Genomic DNA, 14,721 nt, shown 5'->3' with positions numbered 1-14,721 from the left:
GTGTTCATCAATAATTAAAGCTAATCTCATTAGGGGCCTCAGATCACTTTCAGACGCTTTTAATTAAATGATGAATGGCTCCCAGCTGCCTGTTAAATAATGCTGCTCATGACATCACAGCCACAGCCACGACATCACAGCCACAGCCACGACATCACAGCCACGACATCACAGCCACAGCCACGACATCACAGCCACGACATCACAGCCACAGGCACGACATCACAGCCACGACATCACAGCCACAGGCACGACATCACAGCCACGACATCACAGCCACAGCCACGACATCACAGCCACGACATCACAGCCACGACATCACAGCCACGACATCACAGCCACGACATCACAGCCACAGGCACGACATCACAGCCACGACATCACAGCCACGACATCACAGCCACAGGCACGACATCACAGCCACGACATCACAGCCACAGGCACGACATCACAGCCACGACATCACAGCCACAGGCACGACATCACAGCCACGACATCACAGCCACAGCCACGACATCACAGCCACAGGCACGACATCACAGCCACGACATCACAGCCACGACATCATAGCCACGACATCACAGCCACAGGCACGACATCACAGCCACGACATCACAGCCACAGCCACGACATCACAGCCACGACATCACAGCCACGACATCACAGCCACGACATCACAGCCACAGGCACGACATCACAGCCACGACATCACAGCCACAGCCACGACATCACAGCCACGACATCACAGCCACAGGCACGACATCACAGCCACGACATCATAGCTACGACATCACAGCCACAGGCACGACATCATAGCCAGACACGACATCATAGCCACGACATCACAGCCACAGGCACGACATCACAGCCACGACATCACAGCCACAGGCACGACATCACAGCCACAGGCACGACATCATAGCCACGACATCATAGCCACAGGCACGACATCACAGCCACAGGCACGACATCATAGCCACGACATCATAGCCACAGGCACGACATCACAGCCACAGGCACGACATCACAGCCACGACATCACAGCCACAGGCACGACATCACAGCCACAGGCACGACATCACAGCCACAGGCACGACATCACAGCCACAGGCACGACATCATAGCCACGACATCATAGCCACAGGCATGACATCACAGCAGGTAGCCGCACAAACACACACCAACACTCGCTCTGCTCTCAGGTCCAGGATTATTCTGTATTATTATTATTCTGTATTGTCTTGTCTTATTCTGCTAGCACTGTTCTTGCTTTCCATCAGAGAACTGTCTCCGTCTGAAGCAGCAACACTTCATCTCATGTTCCTAATAAAACCTCTGGCTGCTCCAGATGTTCTGCTGAGGAGAACCTGGGTGTGAGAATGGAGCAGAGAATGAGAGCAGCAGGTGAAGGGGAGGACAGGGGAGGACGGGGGAGGACGGGGGAGGCTGCCATAAAAAACTCCCAGAACCCCTCCTGGTTCTCCTCTAGAGAACTGGGCTGAATCTGGATCAGATTCCTGGACGACAACAGAACCAAGCCATCACTGCAAACACAGAGACAAAGAGACAAGAGACAAAGAGGCAAGAGACACAAAGAAGCAATGAGGCAAGAGACAAAGAGACGAAGAATTGAGGACGATCATCAGAAAAGTCTCCGTTCAACGTCTGATCCGGTTCAACCCAGCAGGAAACCTCTGATAGTTCAATCAATCGATCAATCAATGCAGCGTGAACTACCGGGATGATAAGGTCACTGACAGACACTGATCATCACAGAACTCTGCTGTTCCTTAGACAGTAAAGAAACATGAGTTCAGCTGTTAAAGATCAGAGCTAGCTTAGCTTAGCTTACTGAGCTGAATCTAAACAGAACAAACCTTCTGGCTTCGTGGTCGTTTTGTTGTTTTTACAGCGTTTAGTTCCTGTCCAGAGGTTCTTCATTTCTACGTTCCACATTCTGATTAAAGGTTGTTTGTTTTCTTTGCTGCACTTTCTGAAGTAAACCAGTTAAAAGTCACGGTATTGTTTACAGGTTTCATCTGAACGGTTCTGAGGTGCAGTCAGACCGTTCTCTCCTCGGCTGCAGAAACAGAAACCCAATCCAGCAGCAGAGGAAGTTCTGGCGGTCGGCAGGTTCTCCGTAACCGAAGCTCAACTGTTGCACTTTAATTTCCTTCCCAGAAGAAAGAGGAAGCATTTTTCTGTAAGCAGCAGCAGAACGGTTCTGGTGGAACTCTACAAGTTTACTGACTTCTGCAGAGACTTTTTAAAGAAGCGCCTGGTTGTGTAACATCTGGCCTCAGTCTTCTCGTCTGCTTTTCTTTGATCAATAAACTGAGGAACATGAAGAGAAGCTTCACTCTGACTTCATTTAACCATGGAGGCCTCAGTGTGAGACGTTCTCCGCTCAGATGACCTCAGCTCCCACAGCTCCCAGTGTGATGGGAAAACCAGACAGAACACCTCCACACTGCTGTGGTTTCCTGTCTGAGCTCAGCCCACGCTGCTCCGGATCGGATGGATTCTGCAGCGAGATCCCAGTCTGACCTGCTCACCTCACACCTCCAGAACCACAGCTACAGAACCAGAACCACAGCTACAGAAGTACAGACCAGCTGGACCAGACAGAACCAGAACCACAGCTACAGAACCAGAACCACAGCTACAGAACCAGAACCACAGCTACAGAAGTACAGACCAGCTGGACCAGACAGAACCAGAACCACAACTACAGAACCAGAACCACAGCTACAGAACCAGAACCACAGCTACAGAAGTACAGACCAGCTGGACCAGACAGAACCAGAACCACAGCTACAGAACCAGAACCACAGCTACAGAAGTACAGACCAGCTGGACCAGACAGAACCAGAACCACAGCTACAGAAGTACAGACCAGCTGGACCAGACAGAACCAGAACCACAGCTACAGAACCAGAACCACAGCTACAGAAGTACAGACCAGCTGGACCAGACAGAACCAGAACCACAGCTACAGATCCAGAACCACAGCTACAGAACCAGAACCACAGCTACAGAAGTACAGACCAGCTGGACCAGACAGAACCAGAACCACAGCTACAGAACCAGAACCACAGCTACAGAACTACAGACCAGCTGGACCAGACAGAACCAGAACCACAGCTACAGATCCAGAACCACAGCTACAGAACCAGAACCACAGCTACAGAAGTACAGACCAGCTGGACCAGACAGAACCAGAACCACAGCTACAGATCCAGAACCACAGCTACAGAACCAGAACCACAGCTACAGAAGTACAGACCAGCTGGACCAGACAGAACCAGAACCACAGCTACAGAACCAGAACCACAGCTACAGAAGTACAGACCAGCTGGACCAGACAGAACCAGAACCACAGCTACAGAACCAGAACCACAGCTACAGAAGTACAGACCAGCTGGACCAGACAGAACCAGAACCACAGCTACAGAACTACAGACCAGCTGGACCAGACAGAACCACCACTAGAACCAGAACCACAACTACAGAACCAGAACCACAACTACAGACCAGCTGGACCAGACAGAACCAGAACCACAGCTACAGAAGTACAGACCAGCTGGACCAGACAGAACCAGAACCACAACTACAGAACCAGAACCACAGCTACAGAAGTACAGACCAGCTGGACCAGACAGAACCAGAACCACAGCTACAGAACTACAGACCAGCTGGACCAGACAGAACCACCACTAGAACCAGAACCACAACTACAGAACCAGAACCACAACTACAGACCAGCTGGACCAGACAGAACCAGAACCACAGCTACAGAAGTACAGACCAGCTGGACCAGACAGAACCAGAACCACAGCTACAGATCCAGAACCACAGCTACAGAACCAGAACCACAGCTACAGAAGTACAGACCAGCTGGACCAGACAGAACCAGAACCACAGCTACAGAACCAGAACCACAGCTACAGAAGTACAGACCAGCTGGACCAGACAGAACCAGAACCACAGCTACAGAACCAGAACCACAGCTACAGAACTACAGACCAGCTGGACCAGACAGAACCAGAACCACAGCTACAGATCCAGAACCACAGCTACAGAACCAGAACCACAGCTACAGAAGTACAGACCAGCTGGACCAGACAGAACCAGAACCACAGCTACAGAACCAGAACCACAGCTACAGAACTACAGACCAGCTGGACCAGACAGAACCAGAACCACAACTACAGAACCAGAACCACAACTACAGACCAGCTGGACCAGACAGAACCACCACTAGAACCAGACACTATCTGGACACATTTTCTCTCGTTGTGTCTTATGTCCAGGTTCTGTATAGTTCCTATAAATATTCAGAGCAGACTTCCTGGTTTAACTCCTGCAGCAGAACTCCCAGCAGAGCTTAGAAAAATGCACTTCAACTTCACAGTTCTAATTATCAAGTACTTTTGGACAAATCTGGGTAATTTTGGACAAATTTAATCATTCTGAACAATTTTTCAGTCACTTTGAATGGCGTTGTGTAACTTTGAACAGCTTTTCTGTCATTTTGAACTGTTTTTGTGTCATTTTGGACTTTATCTGTAACGTTAGCTTTTGTGTAACTCTGGGCAGGTCTGCAGTCAATCTGTTCAAAGTCATTGTGGAACATTTTGGAGGAACTCTGGACAAGTTTTGAACAATTTGACACAAAAAACGTTTCCAGCCACTGTCATGTGGTTATGAAACACTGAGCAGAACATTTTAAAAATTAATTAAAATTCTACATATTACCACAGCTGATAGTGTTCATTTGACTGTGGAAAGACAAATCCTTGATTCCTAGTAACCGTGCAGCTCTACAACAGAGGGTTTATTTGTTTTTTCGTAGCCAAATCTTCCTTTTCACAGTTTCTCACCAAACCTAAATGTTCTGGTAGAATTAACCCATTTCTTTTGGTGTCTAGCAGCAGAACGTGGACCGGGTCAGCTCCTTCCTTCACATCGGTCTGTCTGAGCAGAAACTCTCAGCTGTCAGCTAAACATAAATCTTTGAGAATCACTGAGCTGCAGCTGAAACCGAAGCGGTGCCAGGATGCCAGGCTGCAGGATGCCAGGGTAGCTGTTACACCACAACACGCCCTGTTGCCGGGCAGATTTTGAATTGTATGACGGCAGCGCGGTGTTAGCGATCGGGGCAGGGCTGCTGCATGTACGTTGGTGTGAACGTGTCTGTATGGGGCTGTCAGGGTGAAAGAGGCTGCAACCCGAGCCGGCCTCCTCCGGCTGGGACAGCTGCCACGTTCTCTCCACGTTCTCTCCCAGAGCTCCACAGGAAAGGGCTGCAGCTACAGAACCTTCTTCATCACGTCGTCTTCAGGTGGTTCCAAGAGGACACCAACCCACCGGAGGGAAGAAAAGGCGCTAACAGAACCAAAAATGACTGTTCTGTTCCTCAGAATGTTCTTTCAAGAACCCACAAAGCTGCATCCAAGAACTAACCAGAAATACCACAGAGGAGGTTCCTCAGAGAACCTGTGGACTGATGAAGAAACAAGTCTGAGTCAGAAAGACAACAAATGTAGTGGAACGGCACCAGTTCTGTGGTCTTTGACTCAGACTTGAATCAGTTAAACTGATATTATGATGATACCGCCACCTCCATGCCTGATGGTAGGTATAGAGTCCAGAGGAGTCAAAGATAAACCAGAAGACTGAAACCAGAAGAACGAACTGAGGAGGAAACAGACAAATTTAACCAAATATTAACATTTCTGTTCATTTATTTATGATCCAGCAGGTCACAAAGATCAAATTTTTCAAACAGTTCTCTCAAGAACCACCAAAGGTGATGCTATAGAAGAACCATTTCTAGTTCTGCAAAGATTCTTAGAGAGCGTCACAGTTTTTACAAGAACCCCTACAGGATTACGGGTGGTTGGGGTGATGCCATAGAAGAACTATTTCTGGTTCCACAACGATCCTCTAAGAAAGAGGTTCTTCAAAGATCCATTTCTTCAGACAGTTCTCTCAAGAACCCCCAAAGCTGCTTCAAAGAACCATCAAACAAATACTTCTGAGTAGTGATACCACATAGGAGTCACTGTTAGTTCCTTAGAGAACTTTAAAGTAAGAGGTTCTTTAAAGATCAAGATTTTCAAATAAGTCTTAAGAACCCTCAAAAGTGCCTCAAAATATCCACAAGAACCCTTTCTAGTTCTGCAAAGATCCTTTGAGCAACAGGTTCTTTACAGAAAACCCAAACACACTTCACAGAACCATCAGAAGTGTTTCTTTGCAGTGATGCCAGAGAACCACTTTCAGTTCCACATAGAACCTTCAAGCAAAGTTCTTTAAAGAACTTCCAAAAAATATTTAAAAAGAAAAACTCAAAACATGTTTTTTTGTAGTGATGCTATAGAAGAACCATTTCTGCTTTTGCAAAGATCCTCTAAGCAAGAGGTTCTTTAAAGAACATTTATTCAGAATGTTCTTTAAAGAACCCCAAACGTGCTTTTAAGAACCATCAGAAATGGTTCTTTGCAGTGACGCCATAAAAAAACATTGCAGTGCCACAAAAAACAGAAAAAACTTTAAGGACGAAGTGATTTACCCCAAGTATACCTTATAGAACCATAAGAACAGTTTATTCACATTGACGTCACAGAGGAACCGCTTTTAGTTCCACACAGAACCATTAAAGAACCGTTATTTTCTGTGAGCAGCCGTCAGACTTCATTGAGGTTCTGTTGGACAAACTGAAGAACTTCTTGTAGATTTCATGAGTTCCAGATCAGACCGAATCTGAATCTCTCAGAAACTGTTAGCGCCTTTTCTCCGCGGCTAATGGAGGACGTGACAACAGGTGGAGACGCGCTTCAACAAGCTAAAAGTAGCCTAGCGCGCTAACCTGCTGCAGCGCTCTGAGGACCCCAGACGGCAGGCGGCCAGCGAGGACGCCTGACCGCCGCCCAGATGACGTGGAGGATGGAGGAGGTGTCCGGTGACAGAACCTCCAGAGAACCTCATCAGCAGCTTTCACTTTAAATATTAACCAGAAGATCAGCCTTTAATGTCGCTTATTCCTAAACGTTCACTGCTTCCACCTTTTTAAAGAGCTTCACAATGTGTTTAGTTTAAAACATCTGCAGACAGGCCAGATTTATATTTTTTTTACTATTTCTGATAAACATAAAAGTTCCTCCTATCATCACTAAAATGGCCACAATCAACACAAAGACACAAAAAGAACCAAAACAAGCCTAAAGGATTCAAACATGCCAGATAAAACACCCAAGATCACCACAGAGACGACCAGAATTACCACAGAACAGGTGAAATTGGGACGAAAACACAAATGTGGCACAAAAAAACAAGCAAAATCACCACAAACAGGATCCAAACTACCACAAAAAGACACAAAAATCAGCATAAAAATGAGGCAAACTGACCACAAAACGGCCAAAACTACCATAAAATGACCACAAATCACCACAGAAATGGGTGAACGTACCTAAAAAAAGACACAAAATAAGGTCAGATACTTAGTCAGCAACACTTTGATGATTTCTAAAGAAAAATCATCTCACTTTAGTGATTCCAGCTCCTTAAATGTGAATATTTTCTGACAGTAAACTGAAGATCTTTGGACTAAACCACACATTTGATGAAACTCCGATCCACATTTTGAACATCTTATGATATTTTAGAGACCAAAAAAAGTTATATTAATCAAAATTTTAATAATCTTTAGTTTTAGCTCTTAAATCTTTTTTTAAACCAAATTCCATTCAAAAATGTTCACATTTTAATCCAAACTGAATTTTCATGAACAAATCTAGATTTTTAGCTCTAAGCTCGGTCACCTTCAGCAGATTTTAGATTCAGAATGACTAGATTTTAGTAAAAATCAGTCTAAATTCTGTGATTCCAGTTTCTTCAGTGTGAACATTTTCTGGTTTCTGTCCTCTGTGACAGTAAACTGAAGATCTTTGGACTAAACCACACATTTTAGGAAACTCTGATCCACATTTTGACCATTTTAGAGTCAACCAACCGATGGATTCATGTTAAGTCTAAACTGTGTGAATGATTTTACTAAATAAACTTGAACATTTCCAGCAGAGAGAAAAGCAAAGAATGAATGTTTGTGAGGTCTGACACGTGATTAAAATCTGTGTCCTTCCTCTGCGATCTCATTTCCAACCTGAACAATTAATCAATGTCTGAGCTGCAGCTCAGATTCACAGAATAAATGATACCAGAGAACTATTTAAAGCAGGTGAAGGAACATGACATCAATATTTGATCTGTGCAGACCAGAGAGATGCTGCTTCATCTATTCCATCCTGCTTTTTCTTCAGCCATTACTTCATCCTGTCCACATTTGTTTTTATATTTGTGCTCGAATCAATGAAACGTGAATCTTTGACACTAAAACAATCCTGAATTTTGGTTAATTCATAGATTTATTGAAGTTCTTGTGGAAGTATGGATCATTAATAAACAAACAGTAATTTTAATCATGAGTGTTACTGATGCTTTAAGTTGTGTTCATCTAGTTTTCTGAGCTTCATGACCTCTTAACTTCTCCTGAGTGATTCCATTTGACTACAGCTGCTGACTCCTCTGATCCAGTTTAAACAGAACCATTAGATCCACTCATTAGACTCAAACTCTACAGGGGGAAAGTCTGAGGAGCTCAGCAGAGATCTGAAGAAGTTCTGTGGTCAGATGGAACAAAAGCTGAAGGTGAGGCCTTCAACTCGAAGAACACCAAATCTACCATCAAGCATGGAGGTGGCAGCATCATGCCCTGTGGAACTGGAGCTTTCCACAAAGTACATGGAATAATGAGGAAGGAGGATCACCTCCACGTTCTTCAGGAGAACCTAAAACCATCAGCAGAAGGTTGATCTTGAACACAGTTGGATGTTTCAAACAGACAATGAGTCCAAACACACATCAGACGCGGTAAAGAAATGGTTCCATCAGGCTGGAATGAAGGTTCTAGAATGAAGGTTTTAGACTGGTCTCCCCAAAGTCCTGACTTAGACCCATCAAGAACCTGAAGAACCAGGTCAGAAAGACCACACATGTAGTGGAAGTGAACCAGAATTGGTGCCGTTCCACTACATTTGTGGTCTTTCTGTCTCAGACTTGAGTCAGTTAAACTGATATTATAATGATACCGCCACCTCCATGCCTGATGGTAGGTATAGAGTCCAGAGGAGTCAAAGATAAACCAGAAGACTGAAACCAGAAGAACGAACTGAGGAGGAAACGGACACATTTAACCAAATATTAACATTTGTTTATTTATGATCCATATTTACAGAAAACCTTTAATAAATCTATAAAGAACCAAAATACAGGATTGTTTCAGTGACAAAGATTCATGTTTCAATGGTTCCATCATAAATGCAGAGTTCTACGAGTCACTGGAGACCAAAGACTGTCCCGTCCTGATCTAGGTCTTTACTAGTAGATGTAGACTTTGGTTCATGCCTGCATGTGTGTAGTAGTTGTGTATCTGTCCTGTGTAGTTGTTTTTGTGTACGTGGACCGACCCGGCTGTAACTGAGCCGGCCCAGTTGTGACACAGAAAGCAGCAGAAAGCAGCGGTTCCTGTCCAGTGTTCTTCAGCAGATGAAATTTCAGCTGATCTGGAGTCTGACTAACAGCTTTGAAATGTGAGGCCGCTCACTGGCCGCCAGAATCATTTTCCCAACAATACGGCTGATCTTTAAACAAGCACAAGTGGGACGCTGACGAGACGCCCGAGGCTCTTAATGTGAAGGGCTGAAAGGACTGAGACAGAAACACCCAGACGGTAAACTCCTAAACGCTCTACCCACCGAGGCTTCATGAAGGCCTCAACATCTGCTGCAGTCCCATTTATCTGCTGTTCTGAAGCACACTGCATTCAGCTGACAGTCTGGTCTAGTTTGTGTGTCATGTTTGTCATTTTCTGTCTTGTTTTTGCCATTTTTGTCCAATTTTTGCCATTTTATTTCTTGTTTTTGTCGTTTCTGTACAGCACCTTGGTCAACTCTGATTGTTTTAAAGTGTTTTAGAAATAAATTTGATTAGTCTCTTATCTTTTTGATTTCGTCTCATTTTTGTAGGTTTGTGTCTCATTGTAGTCCTCTTGTGTCGTATTTTTGCTGTTCCATTCCTTGTTTTGTGTCAGTATTTTGGGATTTGAGTTCTAATTTGGTGTCTTCTTGTGAAAAACTGAAATGTTTCATTATTTCTTGATGAACTTGTTTCTTCAGGCGGTACTGCTGCAGTTTATTATTTTTATTGTTTATTCTTCTGCTGGTTATTTTCTCAATCAGCTGTTTGGTCAAAAATGTCAGAAAATGTTCAAAATGTGGGTCAGAGTTTCCTGGTTTAGTCCAAAGATCTTCAGTTTACCGTCACAGAGGAAAGAAACCAGAAAATATTCACATTTAAGGAGCTGGAATCACAGAAGTTATTAAGAAATTAAACTGATCAGCGAGTTAACAGCAGATGATCTGTTCCAGTAAATGTTTCAGGATTTTAATCTAATCATGATTTGGTGATTTTTTTTTCCTGCTGATGGAATCATGAGTCTCAGCTGATACCTTCAAGGACTGTGGGAAAGATGGAAGTCAGTGGGATCTTTCTGTTTTTACGGCTCCTGTCTGATAAATTCAGTCTCTCTGGTGATTTTATTTAAAGGCAGGGATCCTCTCCATCCTGTGGGCAGGTTCTGGTTCAGGTCCAGGTTCTGGTTCAGGTTCTGACCTGGCTGTTCCTCGTGCTGCTGCAGCGGACATATGGTGAGCGAACACTCTGAAGCACATCTGCTGCGTGTTACCGACACACACCCTCAGCTCACTGTGTGGCCCACACATGGATACAGTAGCTTTAACTCACCATCTGCTCGCTGAGGTCCTGTGAGGCCTCCATGGCTGCTGCTGCGATCCGACGAACTGCAAGAGACAAAGGAGGGTTTATTTACAGGAACACAACAAGAAGGCTGTCCTGAGTGGACGGAGGCCGGCGGGCCTTTGGTTTTCGGGCCGTTTGGTTTCCATGAAGTTTGGTTTTTGTGTCATTCTGTGTGTTTATGAGCAGCGGGAGCCGGAGGAGGGAAGCTGCAGCGCTAACTTCAGCGTATCATCTTCAGCTGAGGGTGAAGTGGAGAGATAATTGCAGAAGTAAATATCAACAATGAAAGCGGAGCTGCGTAAGCGATCCGGCTGCTGGCTGCAGAGCCTTTAATGCCAGACAGGAGACGATTGTCTGCAGCAGGACGAGGAGCTAAGAAGACTCAAACTACACTCTGAGTGTGTTGTTGTCACGCAGAGACGCTGCAACAAAAGGCCTGAAAACAGCAGAAACAAAGGAAGCATCCAGAACCCAGCAGAGGCACTCTGACAGTCCGACAGCAGAGCAACACGAAACACTTCAGAGGATCTGAGGGGAAACGAGGAGCTTCACTTAGAATACAGTTTAATTTATCTGCATCTGCACAGTTAAATAAAGGATTTTAGCAGAACAAGCAGCTGCATCAGAGTACGAGTGTGAGTATGTGCACGTGTTCATGCACGTTGCACCAACACAGAAATAAAGGAAGCTCTCAGTAAAACATGGATTTCATGGTTCTCTGCGCCTCAATGGACAACAATGCAGCAGCCCGAGAAGCTTTCAATGTAATCTGATTACCTGTAACTAAGGTAATCGATTACCTGCTCAATCCCAATAAGGGTAATCTGATTACTCTGCTTCTGCTGGATTACAGCAAAACCAAGTATCAGTACAGAGACTTTACTGAAGAGTGTTCTGGTGTCTGGACTTTTATTTTGAAATTTAATCCACATTTTAACTGAACACATCAGTAATCTGATTACTAGTTAGTGGAGATTAAAAGTACCACCAAAGCAGAGTAACTTCTGCTGCAACTCCAACAGTTTTCTGAAAGTAAAACAGAAAATCTAAGAAGAAAATCAAGTTTTACTTTTGGCTAAGTTAAATACTTTAAGTTGATTTCCTTAAATTCAGTCTGCAGCAAACCAAATAACTGAAGCTGATTTAAACTGGTTAACATGTTTACTTAAACTGGATCAACTAATCAAACTGAAGCATTTTATCCTCTTTGATCTGAACCTTTAGTCTGCTGCAGCTCTGATCCGAAACCAGGCCAGTCTTCAGTCTGTCTGAGTGCGCGTGCATGTCCGTGCGTGCATGTGTGTGTCCCTGCGGTGAAGCTTTCTGGCTCGATCTTTCAAACTAACTGGCATCCTTTTAATTTTTCATCGCGCTCAGCTCCTCCCGGCCTGAAACCGAAGACAATAATGCGTCTCTCAGGTGAATTGATTTGTGGCTGAGCCTCCCTCACCCTCCGCCTCACCCCTCTCACCCCCTCTCACCTTTGTGGAGGACATAATCAGTCTCTATCTGGCCGGTTTCACTCCTCCCTGCAGGATTTGTTCTCTTTACTGCGCTGAAAACCCCGCAGAGGTGAATTTACGCAGCGCTTTACGCAGCAGTTTGTGCGTAAAAAGCTGAGATTCATGAAGTTAGATCATCTTTAAAGCGTCGCAGCTCAAATAAACTCCGTGTCTCTAAGAGCTCTGAGCCTCCAGCAGTGACTCTGAGCTCAGATCGATCGTTTCTCCGTTTCCTTCTAAAGGCAGAATTAAGTTTCTGCGGATCCGAGCGCAGAACAAACCGCAGACTGCGGCACAAAGCCACCTGAAACCGCAACAAGCCCGCCTTAAATGAGAGCTTCTAGAGAACACGGAGCAGAAAAACGTTCCTCTGAGGACTCGTTCAGGTTTTCATCTTTAGGATTCTGGAGTTTAAAAATAAAACATTTAATAGGTGAGCTTCAGAATAAGCTGCTTATTTTAAGACTGAAACTAATTTAATCAAAGCTTTTCTTCACTCCGTAAACGGCACGTATTTATTATATTTAATACATTCGCTGCGTTTTGCAGAATCTTCTTTGAAAATGTTTTTTATTAATTCTGAAAATTAACCAGCAAAATTAAAATCACATTTAAAATTAACAGGACAAAGACAAATGGAAAATGTTAAATAAAAGCGGAAAAACGGAATTTAAAGGAGCAAATGATCCGTTATTAAGAAGAAAACTCAAACATTTTCAGACTTTTTCCATTTTAAACTCCTAATTTTAGAACAAATGTGAGAGCAGCTGGTTTGAATAAATCAGGAGGAATAATAGTTTTTATTTGTGCTGCGGGTTCTCAGGTTCTGGTGGAACCTGTCAGATGTTCTGAGCCAAGAAGGTTCCAGTTTCCAGCAGATCACATTTAAACACAAAGTCCACGTGGAGGAAAAGAACCCAGAACATACAGAACATTTAGGGATTCCAGAAAGAAAACTAAAAGCTTCGTGTAGAAATTCATCCGGATAAAGTCAGAAATTTTATCAGTTTATAAAATCAAACCTTAAATCTGGACTTTATTTATTTCAGGAGATTTAATCAGAACAGACTGGAGTCAATAAATGGACCAGAGTCAAACTATCCAGGTTTTAATTATTAAACATTTAATCTAAATATTTGAACTGTTGGAGCAGAAAACATTTTAATCCAGAGCGTTTAAAGTCCATTTATTTCTGAATGTTTGAACCGTTCAGCTGCTGCTCTGAATTAAACAGAACCCTTTAAATAAACTTTATTTAAACCACCAAACTCACCTGCAGTTTAAATAAAGTTGAATTTAAGCCGTGGCTTTAAATTCACTTCAGTTTTATTTCTATGTCTCCAGTCGGTCTCTGGACTCTTTAGAACCCAAACCTGAAGAAAGTTTATTTAAAGACTGAACTCACCTGAGTTTAAATAAAGTTTATTAAACCACTGAACTCACCTGTCCTGAGCCTCCAGGTGATCTCTGGATTGCTTCACGGTTCGGACCGGACCACCGGGACCATCCCCGGCTCTCCGCTCCCCTCTCCGCCGCCTGCAGGCCGCCGTCTACCGGATCGGAACTCCCGCCGCCGCCGCTGCTCGTTACCGTCCACGAACCGGTCCAGGAGTCTTTAGCGCGGCTCGGTTCGGCTCACAGGCTCAGGCCGGAGTCCCGGTGCTGCTGTCCGGTCTCCGGTACCAACATGGCTCTGGGGCCGCGGAGGAACTCTGAGCTCCGGGCAGCGAACAGCCATCACAGGACCGACGCTGCGCATGCGCACAGCTGCCAGGAGCACACTACTGGGCGCGTGCCCAAAGAAGTAATGGAGGAGGTTAGAGGGGGTAGAGAGGGGTAGAGAGGGGGTATTTATTAATAGTTTGGTCCAAATGACGCCTCAGAGTTTAAATATCAGCAGAGAAACAACAAAGGTCTCTGATCACTTCCAGAGTTTAATTTTTTAAAAAGCTACAGTTTAATTTATCAAAAACTTTCTTCATCTGACAGTAAAAACATTCTACAGTTTAATTTTAAAACAGCAGCATGATCTAGAACCTCCTGGAGAAGATGAACTAGATCAGGGTGATGATAGAACGTACAGGCAAAAAAAAAAAAAAAAACAGAACCGTACAGGCAGGAGGAGGACGCCTCTGATTAGTTTGTTTTACGGTCCAGTGATCAATGGTTAGTTTTAAGGCCTCACAGCTGGAAGATCCCCGGTTCTTATCCCAGCCTGGTCTTTCTGCATGGACTCTCCAGGTTCTCCAGCTTCCTCCCACAGTCCACAAACATCCATCCATCCATCCATCCATCCTCACTAGGGTCATGGGGGGTGCTGGAGTCCATCCCAGCT

General features: G+C 44.5%; 1 protein-coding gene across 3 annotated transcripts in view; it reads right to left on the bottom strand.

The window, feature by feature from the left end:
* eya4 (EYA transcriptional coactivator and phosphatase 4) overlaps window positions 1-14,134 on the bottom strand; it is a 59,107-nt gene extending 44,973 nt beyond the window's left edge. For all 3 annotated transcript variants that reach the window (XM_051936940.1, XM_051936941.1, XM_051936942.1), the window contains exons 1-2: window positions 13,830-14,134; window positions 10,870-10,925 (exon numbers count right to left, since the gene is read on the bottom strand). In XM_051936940.1, the coding sequence (XP_051792900.1) occupies window positions 10,870-10,902 (33 nt within the window). In that variant the 5' untranslated portion in view covers window positions 10,903-10,925; window positions 13,830-14,134. The remainder of the gene's footprint in view (window positions 1-10,869; window positions 10,926-13,829) is intronic.
* Between the last annotated feature and the right edge of the window lie 587 nt (window positions 14,135-14,721).

The sequence above is a fragment of the Acanthochromis polyacanthus genome, chromosome 16, assembly GCF_021347895.1.
Source record: "Acanthochromis polyacanthus isolate Apoly-LR-REF ecotype Palm Island chromosome 16, KAUST_Apoly_ChrSc, whole genome shotgun sequence".
Lineage (NCBI taxonomy): Eukaryota > Metazoa > Chordata > Actinopteri > Pomacentridae > Acanthochromis > Acanthochromis polyacanthus.
Note: the sequence above shows the minus strand (reverse complement) of the source record. Positions and strands in the feature narration are given on the sequence as shown.